The 22,243-nt window shown below is 56.5% G+C and overlaps 1 protein-coding gene across 1 annotated transcript; it reads left to right on the top strand.

Annotated features, from left to right (window-relative positions):
- The first annotated feature begins 1,801 nt into the window (after positions 1-1,801).
- On the top strand, positions 1,802-20,949 carry RASGRP2 (RAS guanyl releasing protein 2). Its single transcript, XM_029059101.1, is given in 18 exon segments — positions 1,802-2,049; positions 4,862-5,002; positions 5,733-5,835; positions 6,241-6,303; positions 10,548-10,679; positions 10,917-11,067; positions 11,792-11,965; positions 12,426-12,542; positions 13,113-13,352; positions 13,354-13,395; positions 13,565-13,642; positions 14,618-14,740; positions 14,959-15,074; positions 18,472-18,613; positions 18,858-18,894; positions 19,252-19,428; positions 20,554-20,615; positions 20,739-20,949. Coding segments are annotated over 16 exon segments (1,827 nt in total). The 5' UTR covers positions 1,802-2,049; positions 4,862-4,929; the 3' UTR covers positions 20,613-20,615; positions 20,739-20,949.
- Positions 20,950-22,243: the final 1,294 nt, after the last annotated feature.

A 22,243-nucleotide genomic window follows, 5' to 3' on the forward strand; every position in this document is an offset into this window, starting at 1 on the left:
GAGAGGTCAGGGCCTTTCCCCAGCATCCTGGCCCTCAGATCTCCCCAGCCCTCAGGGATAGTAATAATAATAGTGATGATAGTAATAATAATGATGGTATTTGTTAGGCACTTACTATGTGCCAGGCACTTTACTAAGTGCGGGGTGGATACAAGCAAATCGAGTTGGACCCAGTCCCGGTCCCATGTGGGGCTCACAGTTTCAATCCCCATTTGAGGTAACTGAGGCACAGAGAAGTGAAGTGACTTAACCAAGGTTACCCAGCAGACAATAATAATAATACTGTTAATATTTGTTAAGCGCTTACTATGTGTCAAGCACTGTTCTAAGCGCTGGGGTAGATATAAGGAAATCAGGTTGTCCCACGTGGGGCTCACAGTCTTCATCCCCATTTTACAGATGAGATAACTGAGGCACAGAGGAGTTAAATGACTTGCCCAAGTCACACAGCTCAAGCCGGGACAGAACCCATGACCTTCTGACTCCCAGACCGGGGTTCTAAGAGATTTGAGGGAGGGCCGCTGAGGTGTGTCCTTCGTCCTTTGCATGTGGCTTCCCTGGGTGTGCAACTTCGCCTGAGTAGAGCCCCTCCCTCCCCCCCATCCTCCACACACCCACACCCCCCTTCCGCCCCCCGATGCCCCCATCCCCACGGCCCCACCAGTTCCGTCCTGTTCACCGGCTGGCGCCTCCTGGGGCCGGTCTGGGCCCTGCTGATTCTTCCAAGGGCCTAGTCCAGCCTCCGGCTCCTCAGAGAGACTGGGCATCGCCCAGAGCAGCGGGCAGGAGCTGCCCGCCCCCACCCCCTCCGGGATGCCAGCCTAGATCCCGGGGGCCCCACGCCCTAGCTCCCGCTGTCCCCTGGACCCCAGAGACTCCCACCTGTCTCCCGGACCCTGCCATCCTGCCTCGGCGGACTCCCAACTGTCTCCCCGCACCCCAGCATCCTGCCCCCTGGGCGGAGGGTCCCAACTGTCACCCGGACCCCGACATCCTGGCCTCCGGGCCGGAAGCCGGTGACAGGCAGCTCGGGGTGGGGAGGGGAGGAGGAGGGAAAGAGTCCGTGGGAACTGTTTGTTTCGAAAACAGGAACCTGGCCTCTGAGCTGGGGTGCGGTGCCCTCCCCCCCCCCCACCGCAGCCCGTTTCCTGCCCCTCCCCCTATTTCCTGCCTCACGACACCCCATTCGCAGAGAGGGTGCCCGGGGGGCCCGGGGCGGGGAGGGGAAGACTCACCCACACCGCCCCCCACCCTCCGGCTCCCTCCGGTCCCGCCAATTTTTCCCCCCAACCCTCCCAGCTGTCACCACCCATGGGTCCTACCTCCAATCTTGAGACCCCGTTTATTGTAATACTGTCCTCTTCCAAGCGCTTAATCCAGTGCTCTGCACACAGTAAGCGCTCAATAAATACGATTGACTGACTATAAATCTTGGCCCCTTCTCCGGCCCCCTTGGCCGCCTCCGCTCCCCATTACCCGGGCATCTCACCGTTCGATCTGTGCCACCCCCGGCCCTCTCCCCTCGACCTTCCCTCCCTCCACCCATCCCCGGGGCGAAGGCCTGAACGACCCCGGCCCTGACCCCAGCGACCACCCCCACCCCGAGCTCTCGGCCCAGCGGAGCGGGGCAAGGGTTTAGACGTCCTGCGGGAGCTGCGGTGTGCCAGGAGGACGACGGGCATCAAGCAGAGAAGAGATGGGCGGACAGAGGAGGGGGGCCGGGGTGGGGAGAGAGGGGAGGGACAGTCAGAGAGGGAGGGATCAAGGGGGGGAGGAGTGAGGGGGAGGAGGGTTTGGGGGAGAGAAGCTCGGAGAGGAAGGCCCGGCGCTGAAGCAGCGAGCTGGAGGGGAGAGACAGAGACAGAGAGACAGCGAGAGAGACCCCCCCCCCAGGAGGAGGAAGAGGAGGAGCGGAGGAGAGCAGCAGCAGCAGCAGAAGAGAAGAGAGAGAGGACGAAGGAAAGCAGCCGAGGGCGATCTGGTGGCAAGTGGGTGACTGGCCTGGGCTAGTGCAGGGAGCTGGAGGGCATCGCCGCTGAGACCCCGCGGGTGAGTGGCCCAACGTCCACCAGGGGGCAGAAGGCGCCCTCCTCGTGCCCCCGGCCCGGGAGGGAAGAAAGGTTGGCTTGCACGATGGAAACCCACTCGCCCGGGACCTCGTTACCTTCCCTCTGTCCCAGCGCTCAGTGCAGCGCTTAATAAGCCCCAAATTAATCATCAGGACAAGGCCCTGCCCCGCGGGGAAAGGATTTGGGAAGGGAAGGGCTCCTGAGGGAGAAGGCACAGGGGGGGAGGAAGGCGCTCACGTGCCAGGGCAGGGGGCTGCGTGGGAAAAGGTCTTGGGAGTGGGTGGGGAAGGGGGGGGGTCTTCTGTCAGGGTTGGGAGGGCGGAGGATGCATCTTGGGGTCTCAGCCTGGTTGGGGCAGAGAAAGGGGGAGAGGGGCAGAGGTTGGGGTGCTAAGGGGAGAGGGAGAGGGGTGAGGCTGGGGTTGGGACGGAGGCTGCAGAGGTGTGAGTGTTCGGAAGGTCCGGTGTTACTGTAGATTTGAGAAGCACATGCAGGGGGAGAGGAAGGGGGTGGCGGCGGTGGGAGGTTGGGGGGGGGGGGGGGCTTGCGTGAACTCTGCCGAGGTGCACGAACTGGCTGGATTTGCATCCTTCTGAGTGGGAATGCGTCTCTCTGATGTATTTCTGCATCCTGCAGGCATGGCCATTGCACCTTTATGCCTGTGTGTTTCTCCAGGTGTGTGTGTGTGTGTGTGTGTGTGTGTGTGTGAGTATGTGTGTGGTGGGTGTGTGTTGCTGCGTTTGCAAAAGAAGCTTTGTCTGTTTATGGAAGTGTGTGGCTTGGTGTTTTGGAGTGCTTGGGTGTGGGTGTCTGTATTTTTGTGCCTTTATGAATGTGTACAGAGCAGTGTATCTGCATGTATCCCCGTGTGTATATTTAACCCGCCCTGTGGGTGGGGTGATGCGGCTGTCGGTTGGGGTGTGTATTTACAACCCACACGTTGCCCGGGTGGGAAGCTTAGGGAGCCGCCATGACACCAGTTTCTCACCCCGAAGCCCCTGGGATGCAACCCGCCTCCCCATCCAACAGAGAGCTCGGAGGGTGGGGGGGAGGGGGGAGGCTGAAGAGAATTTCTGGGTGCTGGGAAGGGGGGTGGCGGGGTCGTTGGGGGGAGCGCTCTGGGCTGGATTTAGGGTTCCTGGACAGTGGATTGGGATGCGGTGGACTGGATCAGATCCTTGAGTTGCAGAGAGAGGAGAAGTGGGGAGTGGGGGCCGAGGGAGGGGGTTGGGGCCTGGCCGCAGGGTTCAAGGGAGCTGGAAGGGGAGCTGGGGGAATGGGACCTCAGGTCTGGAGTAGGGAGTGGGACTATTTCCCAGGCCGTCTCTCGGTGACTCATTTTAGGTCTCAGCCCCTCCAGCCCCTTTACTAGGATTACCTCTCCTCCTGTCAGTTCCTGCACCAAGGCAGAGGGGAGGTGGAGAATCTGGGCAGCCTCTTCCCCTCTGTCTCTCCATGAACCGCGCCCCCGGGCATCAGGGGCAGAAGGAGGAGGAGTGAGAGAAGGAGGGGGGAGAGGAAGAAGAGGAGGAAGAAGAGAGGGAAAGGAGGAGGATGAAGACAAGGGGAGAGGAGGAGGAAGAGAAGGGGAGAGAGGCAGAGGAGGAGAGAGGAGGAGGAGGGGGAGAGGAGGGAGAGAAGGGAAGAAGAGGAGGGAGAGAAAGGAAGAGGAGAAGGGAAAGAAGAGAAGGAGGAAGAGAAGGAGAGAGGAGAGGGAAGAGAAGGGAAGAGGATGAAGAGAAGGGGAAAGGAAGAAGAGAAAGGGAGAGGAGGAGGGGAAGGAGAGAAGGGGAGGAGGATGGAGAGAAGGGGAGAAGGAGGAAGAAGAGGAGGAGGGAGAGAAGAGAAGAGCAGGAGGGAGAGGAAGAGAAGAGGAGGAAAAGGAGAGAGGAGGAGGGAGAGAAGGGAAGAGGAGGAGGGAGAGAAGAGGAGCAGGAGGGAGAGGAAGAGAAGAGGAGGGAGAGGAGGAAAAGGAGAGAGGAGGAGGAAGAGAAGGGAGGAGAAGGAGAGGAGGAGGAGGATGGAGAGAAGGGGGAGAAGGAGGAAGAGAAGGGGAGGAGAATGAGGAGGAAGGCGAGCGGGAGGGAGGAGAAGATGAGGAGAAGAGGAGGAAGAGGAGCAGAAGGAAGAAAAGAGACTCAGGGGAGCGAAACTGGGCGCCTGGGTTCTGCTGTTCTCCTCCGCCGTCCCGCCCAGAGGAGAAATTCCTCTAAGGTCCCTGCAGACTCCTCATTCCCAAAATAGCCCTGGCGGGGAGGGGAAGAGCCGGGAGGAGCGGGGTGGAGCAGAGCTCGTCCTGGGCCCCGGGGCAGAGGTGGGCGCTCCCCCGGGCCCTGGCTGGAGTCGAGTGGCCCCCGCGCCCCACTGCCAGCGTTGGACAGCGGGAAGCCAAGCCCTCTCCTCCATCCCTCCTTCCCCAGCCCTGTCCACTCCAGCCCAGCTCTCCCAGCTGACTGGCCCCCACCCCGCCCCCTCTCCCACTTCTCTCCCCCCCCCCCCATCTCCCCTGGCCCTATGAGCTTCTCCCAGCCCAGCTGGATCACCCTGGCTCCCTCACCCCCCTCACAGTGGGGGGCCGGAAGAAGCCGGAGGGAACATTTCCAAACGACCTGGTTGCACAATTTGTAGGTCACGACTTAACCTTCTCCGTGCTGCTGGAGGAAGGGGCACGGCGGAGTGGGGGCGAGGTGGGGGGCGCGACCGGGGTCGTGCGTTCCCCTACTCCGCATTCCCGGGAGCCGGGACGCTCTGCCCCAGAGCCAGCTGTCTAGAGAGTGTTTTTCTCCGGACAGATCGGATCCCCGCGTAGCTGGTTCCCAGGGAGACACCCCGGGCGGACCCTTCCTCTCTGGGGGCAGAGATGGCGGGGACCCTGGACCTGGAGAAGGGCTGCACGGTGGAGGAGCTGTTGCAGGGTTGCATCGAGGCCTTTGGTGAGTTGGGAGTGTGCGTGCGTTGCGGGGTGGGGGGTTTCTGTTCCTGCTGGGGATGCTACTCCCAGGAGCTGGATGCATTCCAGAGCTCAGCCTACTTCTGAGAAGGTTGGAGAGGGCCGGCAAAGATGTCCTAGAAAGCCCAAGGGAACCCTTGTCCCTCAACTCGGTGACATCTGAGGGACGCTAGCCGGGGGGCCAAGCAGGGGCCGAGGAAACCGCTATCTCTGCCCCCGGGGCTGTTTCCGGGCGATGGGGAGGACTGGCTTCTAGAGGATGGTCCCAGGGAGTGGGGGTGGGGTGGGGGTGGGGGAGGGGAACCCCCCTCCCCAGCTGGGTGTGCTCCCCCGCCCCTCCCCCACTTGTCCTCAGGAAATGGTCTGGACTCCTGACCCTGCGGTTCCCCGTGGGACCCCACTCCTTCCGCCCCAGCTGGTTCCCCTCGGCCCTCCATCCCTCCCCTCCGGGATGCGTCCCAAACCTCTCACTCTCCCGCTTCCCCTTCTGCTGTCTTCACCCCCCGCTCCGAGGGAGGTGGCGAAGAGCCCGGGAGAGCCGAGGGAAGAGGACGGGAGTGTTGGGTGGCGGGGGGAGAGGTGGGCCTAGAAGGGCAGAAGGCCACAACTAGCAGAGCTATGGGGTTGGGGCAGAGACGGGCTTGAGGGGAGGCTGAGCTGCGGGCAGAGGCTGGGGGTGGCGGTCAGGGGTCCTGAGCTGTGTCTTCCTGCAGATGACTCTGGAAAGGTGCGGGACCCTCAGCTGGTGCGAATGTTCCTCATGATGCATCCCTGGTACATCCCCTCCTCCCAGCTCGCTGCCAAGCTGCTCCACATATATCCTTCCCCGGACCCCCGTGTCTTCATCCACCACCAGACCGGTCACTCCTTCCCGGTCCCCGTGTCCTCTCTCAGTCCCAGATGGGTCGTTCCTCCCCGGACCCCCGTGCCCTCTCCGCCCCCAGACCAGTAGTTCCCCCTGGACCCCACCCCGTGCCCTCACCCGCCCTCCAAATCAGCCATTCTTCCCCAGATCCCCCCCACCCTCACCCACCCCCAAACTGCCGGCATCCTCATCCTGCACCCTCATCCAACCCTTGACTAGTCACTCCTCACTCGTGCCCTCACCGACCCCCAGACCTGTCACTCCTTCAGACCGGGTCCCCATGCTTTCACCCACCCCCCGAGAAGCTGGGCAACTTCCCTTGATGCCCCCAGCCCGTTTTCCTTAACTGTCTCCACTTACCAGCAGTCCCGGAAGGACAATTCCAACTCGCTGCAGGTGAAGACCTGCCACCTGGTCAGGTGAGTCGAACCCGAACCCTTGCGGGATTGGAGAGCCCTGGGGCCCAGCTCCCTCTTTGGGGTCACCCAGAACCGGTGTGACAATGGGGCCATTCTAGCTCCCAGCTCTGGAGTCACCTCAAACATCCTTGGGGAGCAACACAGGGAGCAACACAGGAACCCCCTACTGACTCTCAGGGGACAAGTATATCAGCCCCTTGGGACAGCCTATGTCACTGTGGAGGGAGGCCAGATTCCTTGAGCTGCTGGAAACTTCAGTCTATTCATTCCTGAGTCCATAGTAGTAGTAATAACAATAATAATAATAATGATAGCAATAATTGCGGGATTTGTAAAATGCTTTCTATGTGCCAAGCACTGTACTAAGTTCTGGGGCAGATATGAGATCCTCAGGTTGGACACGGTCCTTGTCCCCCGTGGAACTCACAGTCTAAGTAAGAAGGGTAACAGGTATTGAATCCCCATTTTATAGATGAGGAAAGTAAAGCGCAGAAAAGTTAAGTGACTAGACCAAGGTCACACATCAGGCAAGTGGCAGACTCAGGATTAGAACCCAGGTTCTCTGATTCCCAGACCTGTGATCTTTCTGCTAGACCACACTGCTACCCAGATGATTTTTTTTAAAGGTCTTTATTAAGCCTTACTGTATACCAGCCATTGTACTAAGCCCTGGGTTAGTACAAGGTTGGACACAGTCCATGTCCCACATGGGGCTCACAGTCTTATCCCTCATTTTACAGATGAGGTAACTGAGGCACAGAGAAGTTAAGTGACTTGCTCAAGGTCACACAGCAGACAAGTGGTGGAGCTGGAAATAGAACTCAGGTCCTCTGACTCCCAGGCGCTTGCTCTTTCCAGTAGGTCACACTGCTTCCCGATTTGAAAGAGAAGTAGGGACGATGTGTGTTTTCACATCTAAAAATTTAGATTGTAAGCTACTTTAGGGCGAGGTTCATATCTATTTACTCTAGAGCACTCTCCCAAGCCCTTATTACAGTGCTCTAACAATAATAATAATAATAATAATAATGTTATTTGTTGATTACTTATCAATCAGTGCTATTTTTTGAGCACTTATATGCCAAGCACTGAGGTAAAATAAGGTATTCGGAGTAGACATGGTCCCTGTCCCAAATGGAGCTCAGTCTAAGTGGGAGAGAGGGCAGGTATTGTACCTATCCCCATTTTACAGATGAGGAAACCGAGGCACAGAGAAGTGAAGTGCCTTGCCCAAGGTCATACAGTAGGCAAGCGGCGGAGTCGGGATTAGATCTCAGGTCCTCTGTTGCCCAGGACTGGGCTGTTTCTACTCGGTGACGTTGCTTCTGCAAACAGTAAACGCTTGATAAATATCTCTGATTGATTCCTCTAAAGAGTAAGCTTCTTGTGGACAGGAAACCTTTCTACCAAATCTGTTATACTGTACTCTGCCAAGCGCTTAGTACAGTGCTCTGCACTCAATCTCTCCTGCACCTCTCCAATCCCTCTCTTTTACTGCTCCTCTTGACTCTCCCATCATTGGAACTGGACTCTTCAAACTCTTGATGTTCACCTCACCCTCAGCCCCACAGGCCTCGTATACATGTCCGTAATGTATTTTATTGTCTGTCTCCCCCTCTAGACTGTAAGCTCCTTGTGGGCGGAGAATGTGTCTCGCAACTCTGTTGTATTGTACTCTCCCAAGCACTTCGTACAGTGCACAGCACACAGTAAGTGCTCAGTGAATATCATTGATTGATTTTCTGATTGATGCTACCGAGCAGTATCTCAAGAGGAGATCTCTTGCCTAATCTCAGAATCTACCCCTTCCACCCACTCCTCCAAAACACTCGCCCCCTCCTCCTGCCCCTGATGCCCGGGGGCGCGGTTCATGGAGAGACAGAGGGGAAGAGGCTGCCCAGATTCCCCACCTCCCCTCTGCCTTGGTTCAGGAACTGACAGGACAGTAACAGGACAGTACCTGTTTACTGACAGGTAATCCTAGTAAAGGGGCTGGAGGGGCTGAGACCTAAAATGAGTCACCGAGAGACGGCCTGGGAAATAGTCCCACTCCCTACTCCAGACCTGAGGTCCCATTCCCCCAGCTCCCCTTCCAGCTCCCTTGAACCCTGCGGCCAGGCCCCAACCCCCTCCCTCGGCCCCCACTCCCCACTTCTCCTCTCTCTGCAACTCAAGGATCTGATCCAGTCCACCGCATCCCAATCCACTGTCCAGGAACCCTAAATCCAGCCCAGAGCGCTCCCCCCAACGACCCCGCCACCCCCCTTCCCAGCACCCAGAAATTCTCTTCAGCCTCCCCCCTCCCCCCCTCCCCCTAAATCCAGCCCAGAGCGCTCCCCCCAACGACCCCGCCACCCCCCTTCCCAGCACCCAGAAATTCTCTTCAGCCTCCCCCCTCCCCCCCTCCCCCCACCCTCCGAGCTCTCTGTTGGATGGGGAGGCGGGTTGCATCCCAGGGGCTTCGGGGTGAGAAACTGGTGTCATGGCGGCTCCCTAAGCTTCCCACCCGGGCAACGTGTGGGTTGTAAATACACACCCCAACCGACAGCCGCATCACCCCACCCACAGGGCGGGTTAAATGCAGATACACCACTCTGTACACATTCATAAAGGCACAAAAATTTCCCTCCCTGAGAAGGCAATAGGCATGGGAGTCGTCTTCAATCGCTCATTCTCCAATGGCTCGTTCCCCACTGCTTTCAAAAATGCCCATGTATCCGCCATCCTGAAAAATATCTCGCTTGATTCCCACGACTCCTTCCAGTTATCACCTCATCTTCCTCCTACCATTCCTCTCCAAACTCTTTGAGCCAGTTGTCTACATCGAATGCCTCAACTTCCTCTCCCCCACCTCCACGAAAACTACCTTTTCTAGGGTCACCAGTGACCTCCTTCTTAACAAATCCAATGACCTCTACTCCATTCTAACCCTCCTCGACCCTTCGGCTGCTGTGAACACTATTGGCCACCTACTTCTCCTGGAAACACTAACCTAACACTAACACTAACACTGGCATTATCCTTTTTTCATTATCTTCCTATCTGGCCGCTCCTTCTCAGTCTCTTTCGCCGGCTCCTCCTCTGCTTTCCACCCTGTAACTGTGGGGGTCCGTCCGGGCTCAGTTCTGGATCCCGGTTTATTCTTCATCTAAACCCATTCCCTTGAAGAATTTATTCACACCCATGACTTCAACTACCATCTCTATGCAGATGGTTCCCAAATCTACTTCTCCACCCCGGACCTCCCTCCTCTGCAGTCTCACATCTCCTCCTACCTTCAGGGCATTTCTAATTGGATGTCCCGCCGACACCTCAGATTTAACATGTCCAAAAGAGAAACTCCTCATCTTCTCACCCAATCTCTCTCTTTTCCTTGACTTTCCCGGCCCCGTACACAACACCACCATCCTCCCTGTCTCACAAGCTCATAACCTCAGCATGATCCTCGACTCGTTTCTTCTATTCAACATGCATATTCGGTCTGTCACCCTATCCTTCACCCCGTCTCTAGAATCTGACCCATCCTACCTTGTCTGGCTAATTTCTTACTACAACCCAACCCACACATTTCACTCTCTAACACCAATTTACTCACTACGCTTCGATGTTGTCTTTTTTGCCACTGACCCCTTGCTCACATCCTCCCTCCAGCCTGGAACTCCCTCCCCCTTCATATCCGACAGACCACCACTTGTCTCCACCTTCAAAACTCTTCTAAAATCCAAACTCCTTGATTCACCTCTAACCTCCGCATCCTATTCACCCTCCGCTCTGTGTCACTTATGCCTTTGGTCCTTATGCCCCACCCCCACAGCAGTTATGTCCAAAGTCCTATTCTCTGTTGCTTCCCCAATTTGTAATTTATTTTAAAGTCTGTCTCCCACGCTAGATTGTAGACTCGTGGGCAGGCATCCTGTCTACTAACTGTACTGTATTATCTTCTCCCAAATGCTCAATGCAGTGCCCTGCACACAGTAAATGCTCAATGAATACCTCGGATTGATTGAAGTCACTGCTCTATACCTCGGTTTCCCCACCTATAAAATGGAAATAATAATATCTGCCCCTCCCTACCTCTCAGTGGTGTTATGAGGGTAAAATGACATCACTGATATGAAATCACTTTGGGAAATTTAAAAGAATCACTCTACGAACTGACGGATGATTATCCGAGACAGAGGCGGAGTCCCGGTGACTCACTCCGGGATCTCCCCTCTCCCCACCCCCACCGATCATTCCCCCAGGTACTGGATCTCGGCCTTTCCTGCCGAGTTTGACTTGAACCCAGAACTGGCTGAACAGATCAAGGAGCTGAAATCCCTGCTGGATCGGGAGGGCAACCGCAGGCACAGCAGCCTCATCGACATCGACAGCGTGTGCGTGGGGTGGGCGGGGCGTGGGAGACCCGGAGGGGGCCAGGTGCTGGGCCCTTAGTTGGGGCTGGGGCACTGGGACCAGGAGTAGACTAAGTCTGGGGGAAGAAACTGTGTGTTTGTGTGTGTGTATATGTGTGGGTGGGGAGGACCAGGATGCCCAGGCCCTGGAAGGGGCGTGCAGGGGGCTACAGGATTGGGGGGGTCTGAGCTCACTGACCCTTAACTTCCCCTCATCAGGCCCACGTACAAGTGGAAGCGTCAGGTAACCCAGCGGAACCCGGTGAGCCAGAAGAAGAGGAAGATGTCTCTGCTCTTCGATCACCTGGAGCCCACAGAGCTGGCCGAACATCTCACCTTCTTGGAGTACCGCTCCTTCTGCAAGATCCTGGTGTGGGCACGGGGGGTGTGGGAGGGCGCCAGCAGGCAGGTGGGCGGGGGGCATGGCCGCGGGCCAGGGGAGGCCTGGCACCGCACCCAAGGGTCTTGCTGCCAGTCACTCGGTGGCATCTCCCGGACAGCTGCGGAGCTCCAAACGCTGGTCTAAGCATGTTTGGGAGCATACAGCAATAGCGGGACAAACCAGGCCGCCCCCCTTCCTGCGGGGAGCTCACTATCTAACGGGGGTTGAGCCCAGGCACCGAGGGTCCCTGGGAGTACTCCCAGGGGGCAGCTGGCTCTGGGGAGGAGCCCCAAGGCCAACAGCAACGGGGAAGGGGGACCAGAGGCGGGGAGAGTTTGGGAGATCAGGAAAAATGTGCGATGGGCTTCAGTTCCAGGATTAGGTGGGGGAGGAACTGGGAGATAGGGAAGAGCGTGGGAGTGAGGGGTGAGGCAGGGGTCTTGACCTTATTCATTCATTCAGTCGTATTTACCATTGAGCAATTAGTGCGTGCGGAGCACCGTACCGAGCGCTTGGAAGAATACAATATAACGATAAACAGGCACATTCCCTACCCACGGTGATCTTACAGTCTAGAAGGGGAAGCAGCCATTAATATAAATAAATAAATTCCAGATAGGTTCTCCCTTGGAGGGCTGCAGTTCCGGGCGTGGGAGGGGGAGGAGCTGGGGGATGGGGAAGGGGTCCTGACTTTCCCCCCGGGGGACTGCAGTTCCAGGACTATCACAGCTTCGTGACGCACGGCTGCACGGTGGACAACCCCATCCTGGAGCGTTTCATCTCCCTCTTCAACAGCGTTTCTCAGTGGGTGCAGCTCATGGTGCTCAGCAAGCCCACCGCCCAGCAGAGGGCGCTGGTCATCACCCACTTCATCCACGTGGCAGAGGTCAAGCATTCATTCATTCATGCATGCATTCATTCATCCATCCATCCAATCGTATTTATCGAGCGCTTACTGTGTGCAAAGCACCGTACCCAGCTCTTGGGAGGTTACAATGCAATAATAAACAGACACATCCCCCGCCCACAGCGAGCTGACAGTCTCGAGAGGTGAGGTGAGGCGGGCAGGGCCGCCTGAGACGCAGAGTCCTCCTCGCCTTCTGCCTCCCTCCACTCATTCATTGATTGAATCGTATTTATTAAGCGCTTACTGTGTGCAGAGCACTGTACTGAGCACTTGGGAAAGTACAATAAAACACTCCCAGCCCAGATTTAGACAAGCCGAGCCCCTTCTTCCCAGAGCTGGTGACACCCCTCTTGCGGGATAGCCGGCAGGCTGACCAACCCCCCACCCCTCGCCCCGCGGCCTGTCTGTTCATCTATCCGTCCGTCCTTCTGTCCCGCAGAAGCTGCTGCAGCTGCAGAACTTCAACACGTTGATGGCCGTGGTTGGGGGCTTGAGTCACAGCTCCATTTCCCGCCTCAAGGAGACGCACAGCTTCGTCAGCTCGGAGACCGTCAAGGTGGGGTCCTAGAGGAGGAGTCGGGAGGAACTGGGGCTCCCGTGTGGGTCAGGTGACCGCTCCCACCTTTGACCTTTGTCGTTTGGCCCGTTTCCTCAGGGTGAGCTGAAGGGTCAAGAGGGCCCCGGGGCCAGTGTGAGAGGAGAATGTGTCTGTTTACTGCTATCTTGTACTCTCCCAAGCGCTTAGTACAGTGCTCTGCACACAGAAAGCGTTCAATAAATACGACTGAATAAATAAATAAATGAATTCCATGATGCCCTCCCCATGCCCAACCTTTGCTCTCTCTCCACGTCCAATAATGAAGGCTTATAAGAACAGGGAGTTGGGGATGGGAGAGGTTGGAGGCAGGAGGGATGAGCTCATGACCTCTTGAACTTTGAGTTCTCCCCTCCTTGGATGAAGCTGGTGAGAGGGTTCTGGGGGCAAAGGAAAGATCATTGGTTGATCACCCAACCCCAAGACCCCCTTCCGTCCTCCTCCCGGCCTCAGATCTGGGATAGTCTGAGAGAGGTAGGGGACAGATTAGTGCGTTCCTGGCCCCTTGACCTCTGACCTGAACCTCCCCAGCTCTGGGAAAGTCTGACGGAGCTGGTGACGGCCACGGGCAACTACGGCAACTACCGGCGGCGGCTGGCGGCCTGCGTGGGCTTCCGCTTCCCCATCCTGGGCGTCCACCTCAAGGACCTGGTGGCGCTGCAGCTGGCACTGCCCGACTGGCTGGACCCCGCCCACACCCTGCTCAACGGCGCCAAGATGCGCCAGCTCTTCAGCATCCTGGAGGAGCTGGCCATGGTGACCAGCCTGCGGCCCCCCCGTGCAGGCCAACCCGGACCTGCTCAGCCTGTTGACGGTGCAGGACTACTGTGGGCCCAGGGCGGGGGGGAGGGGAAGGGCCGAGGAGCGCAGGAGTGTGTGGGCGTGCAGGCGTGGGCAAGGCGGACTCAACGTCCAGGGGGACCGGGGGGCTGAGGCAGGCTGGGGGTCCGGGAGGGGCTTACGGTCTTACCCTCCCCATCCAGGTGTCTCTGGATCAGTACCAGACAGAGGATGAGCTGTACCAGCTTTCCCTACAGCGAGAGCCCCGCTCCAAAACCTCGGTAAGACTCCTCCCGGGGCCGGGGACCACTGAACCTGGGGATGGTCTCCAACGCTGGGACCTCGGGACCCGGGTATCCCAGCTCAGTCTCGCTCTCTTCCCCACAGTCGGTACCTCCGGGGAGGGCTTCAGTCAAGCAGTCTTAATTTTTAAAATGATCATTTAGTTATTTTTTTTAACGGTACTTGCTAAGCTTCTACTATTTACCAAGCACTGTACTAAGCGCTGGGGTAGATACAACATAATCAGGTTGGACGGAGTCCCTGACCCACATGGGGCTCATGATCTTAAATGGGAGGAAGTAGGATTTAATCCCCCGCTTTACAGGTGAGGAAATGTGACCCAGAGAAGTGACTTCACTTCCCTGTTCCTCAGTTACCTATTCTGTAAAATGGAGATTAAGATGGTGAGCCCCAGCTGGGACACGGGCTGTGTCCAACTGGATTCGTTTGTATCTACCCCAGCGCTTAGAACAGCGCCTGGCACATGATAAGCGCTTAACAAATACCATTAAAAACAATGATTTGTCCAAGTTCATACAGCGGACAAATGGTGGAGCCGGGGTTAGAACCCATGTCCTCTGGCTCCCAAGCCCGTGTTCGTTATACTAGGCCAAGCTCCTTCATTGAGAGCACTTCCCGGGGGCAGAGCAGTGGACTAAGGGACAGCCATGATCCCTGCCCTCGAGGACCACACTCTAGCAGGGGAGACAGACAAAAATACAGTACACATAGGAGGAACCAGAGCTCAAATAGCAGAATCTGAAAGCTGTGCGGAGTGCGGAAGTGCTGAAGTGGTAGCGGGGAGGATATGAGAAGGATCGGGGAAGGCTTCCTGGAGGAGGAGGAGGGATTTGGAGACAGCGTCGAGGGGGAGGAGAGCTGTGGTGAGGTAAACTGGCGGGGGGAAGGGTGTTCCAGGCTGCTTTCCCGCCTCAAGCCGGGCCCCCCTCGCCTGTCCCCTCACCCTCCCGCAGCCGACCAGCCCCACCGCCTGCTCCCTGCCGCCTCGCCCGCCCGTGCTGGAGGAGTGGACTGCGGCCGCCAAGCCCAAACTGGACCAGGCCCTGGTGGTGGAGCACATTGAGAAGATGGTGGAGGTGGCTCCCTGTGACCCCCCTGTCTGTCTGTCTGTCCGTCCATCCGTCCGTCCCCCCCCTTCCGGCCCTGGCTGGGAGTGGAGGCGTGGGAGGGTAGGTCTCTGCTCCGTGCCACCGCCTCCCCTCTCCCCAACCGGGGGCACTGAATCCTCCCGATCAGGTGGTGGAGGGGCCGCCCTGGGCCCACACTCACCCACGTGTCTCTGCCTGTCCGTCAGTCTGTGTTCCGGAATTTCGACGTGGACGGCGATGGGCACATCTCGCAGGAGGAATTCCAGATCATCCGGGGAAACTTTCCCTACCTCAGCACCTTCAGGGATCTCGACCAGAACAAGTGAGGCCAGGAAGCGGGCATGGGAGCAGGATGGCAAGGGGAAAGGGGAAGGAGGGACTCTGATTTTGACAGGGAGGTGAAGTGCTCTTAGTAATAATAATAATAATGATGATGATGGTATTTGTTAAGCGCTTACTATGTGCCAAGCACTGTACTGGTAGATACAAAGTAATCAGGTTGTCCCATGTGGGGCTCACAATCTTAATCCCCATTTTACAGATGAGGTAACAAGCACAGAGAAGAGAAGTGACTTGCCCAAAGTCTCACAGCTGAGAAGTGGTGGAGCGGGGATTAGAACCCGTGTCCTCTGACTCCCAAGCCCGGGGTCTTTCCACAAAACCACACAGAGATCATGGAATATGGGTTGTGGTTTTGGTTGCATTTTAGGGAAGGATAGGAAGCTGGAGGTGGGACAGAAAAGGTTAACCAGTAATAATGATAATAATTGTGGTATTTTTTAAGCGCTTGCTATGAGTCAAACACTGTTCTAAGCACTGGGGCAGATATCAGTTTACCAGGTCCCTCATGGGGCTCACAGTCTAAGTAGGAGGGAGAACAGCTATTGAATCCCCCTTTTATAGATGAGGTAACTGAGGCACAGAGAAGTAAAGTGACTTGCCCAAGGTCACACAGCAGGCAAGAGGCTCTTCCCACTAGGCCGAGGCTGCTTCCTGATGACGATCGGGAAAAGGAGGAGCTTTCCTTGTGAGGTTAGATGGAAAGAGGTAGGATTCACCCATTTGGGGGACTCAGACTGAGGGGAGTCAGGGTTGAAGTTTCTAGAATCATGAAGGGAGGGGACAGGGCGAGCTAGAATTGCTGTTCACCAAATGCCACTGGCAGCAGGCAGAAGGGGCCACCTGGTGAAGCGTGAATGTGGTAGGTTCAGAACAAAGAGAAACCCTTCTCCATCCTGTAGGTAAGAGGATGGAGTCTGTTCCCACCAGAAGTTTGCCAGCTGGAAAGAGCAGTAGGTTCAGGCAGAGTTGGGAGACTTTTAAGTGGGGCCTCTGACCCCATCCCTTCATACCTTATTAAAACAGCTGCCCTCTCTTCTTCCCTCCCTGACCGCCATCTTCAATCACTCAAGTCCCCAAAGGCTCCTGCTCCACTGCTTTCAAACATGTCCATGTATTCCCTAACTTAAAAAACCCCTTCCTTGACCCCACGGCTCCCTCCGGTTATTCCCCCATCTCCTAGCTTAAACTACCGTCTCCTGGAGGATGATTCCCAAATCTACCTCTCTAACTTGACCTCTCTCCTTCTCTGCAGTATATTTTCTCCTGCCTTCAGAACACCTCTACTCGGATAGACTGCAGTCACCTCAAACTTAATATATCCAAAAAAGAACTCCTCATCTCCCCACCCGAACCCTCTCCTCCCCGAAACTTTCCGAATCACTGTAGACAATACCACTATCCTCTCTGTCTCCCAAGCCTGTAACCTTGGCATTATCCTCAACTCATTCAACCTGCCTATTCAGACTGTCACCACATTCTTTCTCTTCTACCTCCAAAATCTCTCTAGAATCTGCCCCTTCCCCTCCACCCACGCTGATCCAAGTACTTATCATATCCCTCCCGATTACTGCATCAGCCTCCTTGTTGACGTCCCAGCATCCGACCTCTCCCTCCCTCATTCAGGCAATACTTTGTGCCCCAGATAACCTTTCTAAAAAAACATTCTGTGCAAGTTTTCCCATTCCTCAAACCCCCGCAGTGGTTGCCTATTCATGTCCACATCAAGGAGAAACTCCTCACTCTCAGTTTTGGGGCACTTAATCAGCTCTCACTCTTTCTTTTTTTTGATGTAAAGTGCTTATTATGTGCCATGCACTGTCCTAAGCACTGGGGTAGATACAAAATAATCGGGTTGGACACAGTCCATGTCCTCTAAGGGGCTCACAGTCTTAATCCCCATTTTACAGATGAGGTAACTGAGACACAGAGAAGTGAAGTGACTTGCCCAAGGTCACACAACAGACAAGTGGCGAAGCCGGGATTAGAACCCAGGTCCTCCTGCCTCCTAGCCCTATGCTCTAACCACTAGGCCACACCGGTCCCTACACTAACCTTCCTAACCTCATTCCACTCCCACTACAACCGAACCCGCTCTCTTCACTCTAACATCAACGTATTTACTGTACCTCGATCTCATCTCTCTCAGTGTCTAACCCTTACTCACACCCTCCCTCAGGCCTGAAATATAACTGGCAGACTGTCATTCTCCCCATCTTCAAAGCCCAACTAAAAATCATATCCCCTCCAAGAAGCCTACCCTGACTAACCTCTCATTTCCCCACCCAATTCGCCCTCACTTCAGCATCGTCTAGGCACTTGGGTCTGTATCCCTAATGCTCTTTGATTGATATTTACCCCACTCCCACAGCAACTATTTCATAGCCTTATTCTCTGCTGATTGCCTTCTCTGTAATTTATTTTAATGTATGTCTCCCTCACCAGACCGTGAGCAGTTTGAGAGTAGGGATTGTGTCTACAACTCTATTGTATTATTCTCTCCCATTCATTCATTCAATCAATCAATCGTATTTATGGAGCACTTACTGTGTACAGAGCACTGTACTAAGCTCTTGGGAAAGTACAGCACAGCAATAAAGAGAGACAATCCCTGCCCACAGTGAGTTCGCAGTCTGGGGGAGTGGGGGAGACAGACATCAATACAAGTAAACAGACATTAATATAAATAAATAAAGTGACAGATAGATATATATCCAAGAGGCCTTCCCAAACTAACCCCCACTTATATATATCTATCTGTCACTTTATTTAAATGTATATACATATATAAGTGCTGTGAGGCGGAGTGAGGGAGGAAGAGCAAAGGGAGCAAGTCAGGGTGATGCAGAAGGGAGTTGGAGATGAGGAAAAGTGGGGGTTAGTTTGGGAAGGCCTCTTGGACGAGATGTGCCTTCAGTAAGGCTTTGAAAGGGGGCTTTGAAGTGCTCCCAAGCACTGAGCACAGTGCTCTGCACACAGTAAGCAATCGATTGATTGGAAGAATGGTTAGGAATGGAGAGGAGGAGAGAGGGATGTTGGATGGTCAATTCCTAACCATAAGCCCGAGTGTCCATTTATTCAATCCATCTAGGTACTTACTGAGCACTTACTGTATGCAGAGCACTGTTCTAACCATTTGGGAGAGTTCAGTAGACCCAATCCCTCCCCACAAGGAGTTTACAGTCTAGCAGGAACCGCCAGCCTGTAGCTCCTCCGTGGGTGGATTGCTCTGTCCTAATGATAGCATTGCTCATGATTTTATGTCCCAGGTTGGGGATTTTTATTTTGCTCAGGGAGGGTGTGTATGGGGAGGACTCTTACTTGGAGGGGTGAGCTGGGGTAGGGGTCAGGTGCTGACCCCCGCCCCCCATTCCCCCCAGGGATGGCTGCATCAGTCGGGAGGAGATGGTCTCCTACTTCTTGCGCTCCAGTTCCGTGCTGGGTGGCCGCATGGGCTTCGTGCACAACTTCCAAGAGAGCAGCTCCCTGCGCCCTGTCACCTGCCGCCATTGCAAGAACTTGGTGAGACCCCCTCCACCCATCCCAGCCTCCTTCTGAAACCCCTTATGAAATCTCAGTCCCCACAGCCCCCCATCCCCAGCCCCCAGCCAAGCTACCATCCCAGAAAACCCCAGCCTGACCCAAGACCTCCTTCACCCTCAACATCCCAACCCCCCGAGGGCTGGGGTGCCAGATTCCCCCCTCTCCTGGCCTCTCCCCTCGACTCCTTCTATTCTCCTAAGCTCTGCCTCCTCTTCCTTTCCAGATCCTGGGCATCTACAAACAGGGGCTCAAGTGCCGAGGTGAGGAGGCTTCTGGGGCAGGATGGAAGGGGGTTATAAGGGAGATTATTGGCCTGAAGACTGATAATCAAGGGAATTTTGCAGAGAACCAGGGAGGGCGGGGCTGGGGAACTGAGGGGGCTGCCCTCAGAGAGGATTCTTATTTCATTAGGCTGACTGCCAAAATATGAAGGGGAATTTTGTCTCCTGAGTGTGTGTGTAAATTCATTCAATAGTATTTATTGTATGCTAACCGTGTGCAAAACACTGTACTAAGCAGTTGGGAGAGTACAATACGAGAGCCCCGTCTCCACGGTGGGTGGGATTTGAAGGGCAGTCGGGCCGCCCTCCCTGATTCGGCCTTCCCATCATCCCCAGCCTGTGGCGTGAACTGCCACAAGCAGTGCCGGGAGCAGCTGTCCGTGGAATGCCGTCGACGGGCCCAGAGCATGAGCCTGGAGCAACCCGTTTCTTCCCCGTCCCACACGCACACCCACCTCCGCGCCTTTAGCTTTTCCCTCCCCAGGCCCGGGAAGCGTGGCTCCCGGCCACCAGGTAAGAAGGGCCTCGTATTTCGGTGAGGGATACCGGCGTGGGTTTATTTTCTCGAAGAGCCGGGAACTTGTATTTTGTTGAGGGGGTGAAGAGGAACTGAGACTTTTCTTTTTTTGGGGAGGTGCCCCCTTGGGAAAGGGAGGCTGTGGCCTAGGAGGATGTTGTCAGTGAGATGAGACTTCGTTGGGTGGTTGTGAAGAAGATTCTCATTTCGGTGGGGGAGCCGCTTGTTTGAACCTCTCTGTGGGCCACCGGTCCCCAACCCCGCAATTCCCCAGCCGGATGCGGCCTGCCCCTCCCCGATAAGCTTCGCCTGTTCCCTCCTGCTTCCTGCCCCGGGTCCAGCCGATAGCCAGGCCCCCTCCTCACTTCCTGTTTGCTCCCCAGCTGGGAGGGGGAGGGGTCTGGGAAGCCTGGCCCCCTCCCTGGGGGACCGGTCCCTCTCCTTCCCCTTCGCCCCCTCAAGGAGTCCACGCTGCGCGGGCCCCGCGTCCTCCAGTGGCTGCGCTGCTCAGTAGACTGGACCCAGGCCTGCTTTCCTCCCCACCGAGGCCCACTCTCCTTTCATGCATTCATTCATTCAATCGTATTTATTGAGCGCTTACTGTGTTCAGAGCACTCTACTAAGCACTTGGAAAATACAATTCGGCAACAGATAGAGACGATCCCTACCCAACAACGGGCTCACAGTCTAGAAGAGCCCTTCCTGGCTACAGAGCTTGTACTAAGCGCCCGGGAAAGTACGATACAGCAATAAAGAGTGACAATCCCTGCCCACAACGAGCTCACATCTAGAGGCTGAGGGAGGCAGACATCAATACAAATAAACGGGCATCAGTAGAAATAAATCAAATGGCAGATATATGCATGGGGTGTGGGGCGGGGGCTGGGGGAAGAGCAAAGGGAGCAAGTCAGGGCGATGCAGAAGGGAGTGGGGGATGAGGAAAAGTGGGGCTTAGTCTGGGAAGGCCTCTTGCAGATCTGGGAATCTGGGAAGGTCTCTTGGAGTTGGGCCTTCAGTAAGACTTTGAAGGAGGGGAGAGTAATTGTCTGGTGCATTTGAGGAGGGAGGGCCCTGACCCTCTCTTCTGACCCTTGATCCTGTCCGCTCCCCCCCCCCCCCAGAGATCCGGGAGGAGGAGGTCCAGGACGTGGAAGACGGGGTGTTTGATATTCACTTGTAACACGTGAGTCGGAGCTGAGCCGCTGCAACGGAGGCCCACCGCTGGGAGAAAGGGATGCTGGGGTCGGGGGGAAACTTTTATTTTGTTAGGGGGATTGCTTCACCGGGGCTGTTTTCCTCTCCTCAGTGGCTGGGGCTGCGGCCGAAGCACTGACCCATCTCCATCACCGGGCCCGGGTCCGGACTGGACCGGACAGCTCCCACCCAGGCCGGGGAAGGGGAAGGTGGGGGACAGATGGGAGGGGGGAGCAGGTGGGGGGAACTGGGGACCCCGAGATTGTACAGAATCCTTGTGAATATTTGAACCTTCCAGACGGAATAAAGACATCCAAGAACCAGGGAGCTTTGGAACTGGGCTTGCATTTTGGCGGATTGTTGGGGGAGGCCTGGAGATTCTGGAGAAGCCAGAGTTGGGGGTAGGAGAAGGGGAAGGGGGGTGGTCGAGGAACAGCTGAACTCTTCTTGGTCTTGCACTGCCTCCCTCCCACCCCTAGCCAGGCTTCTCCGGGCTCCCCCGTCCTCGGAACCCAGGTGCCCCGGCCCCTCCCCAGCCCCTTCCCTCCCACCCAGCCGCTCCGAGGGATTAAAGAAAAATCATTTCGAGAGGAAATGCATATTGATCTCAAGCTCCTCACCTCCGGGCCCATCCCCTCGCCTGCCAAGGCCGCTTCACCGCTCTCCCCCCCTTCTTCTTCCCCCCACCAGGCCCAATCCCCTGCCCCGAGGTCCCTCGCGTTTGGGGAGACCCCGGCCGGTCCTGCAGGCCGGGCCCCGGCCGGCCAGCACCTCCCATCCAAGAAAATCCGGGGTGGGAGGGTGTGGAAGTGTGTGTGGGGGGGTTCTGATACCCCAGGCCCTTCAGTGGGTACCCGGATGCGGGGTGGGGGGGCGAACCCCGGAGTCCCTTGACTCCCAGACACCCCCTTCCCTGTCATAGCCCGGTGGGGGCGGGGGAGAAGCTTCACTGACTTGGAGATTACCCCCTCCCCTATTCTGCACCCCCCCAAGTCTGCCCTTGATTTCCTCTGCGCCCCCTGCCCTCCCCCTGGCTCCCCCCGCCTCTCCCGCGGCTGTAATATCCGTTTCACGATTTGGGGGCCGAGTTGCTATAACAACAGACGGCGATTGTGTTGTGAAGAGCGTCTCCCTCTCCCCCCTTCCCCCTCCCTCTCCCCCCTCCCTCTCCCGCATGGTCCTTCTCTCTCCCTTCCCCCGTGGGCCTTGCGTGCGTGTTTCCCTGTTAGTGTATGGGGCTGGGGGGAGTGTGTGTGTGTGTGTGGGGGGGGGTTGACCTGTGTGTGTGTGTTGGGGGTGTGTGTGTGTGTGTGTTGGTGGGTGTGTGTTGGTGTGTGTGCTTGCTCTGGCCTGCTTCGTTTTCGCGTTTTGTCTCTGTCTCCGCGTGCGTTTCCGAATGCCATCGGGGCTCTTGTCTTGCGGTGAGAGGATGTGTCTGCCCGCCCGCCCCTGGGTGCGGGGGCTGAGCGGGGAGGCCTGCGGGGGTCCCCGAGACACCCAGGCTCCCCACCTATTGGAACCCAGGGGTCCGTTACGCTCCCCCCCCACCCGGCCCCGCCCTCCCTCCCCGCAAGATCCCAGTGCGGGAAGGATGGGGAGGGGGAATGGAGGGGGAAG

Source organism: Ornithorhynchus anatinus, chromosome 3 (genome assembly GCF_004115215.2).
Source record: "Ornithorhynchus anatinus isolate Pmale09 chromosome 3, mOrnAna1.pri.v4, whole genome shotgun sequence".
Taxonomy (NCBI): domain Eukaryota; kingdom Metazoa; phylum Chordata; class Mammalia; order Monotremata; family Ornithorhynchidae; genus Ornithorhynchus; species Ornithorhynchus anatinus.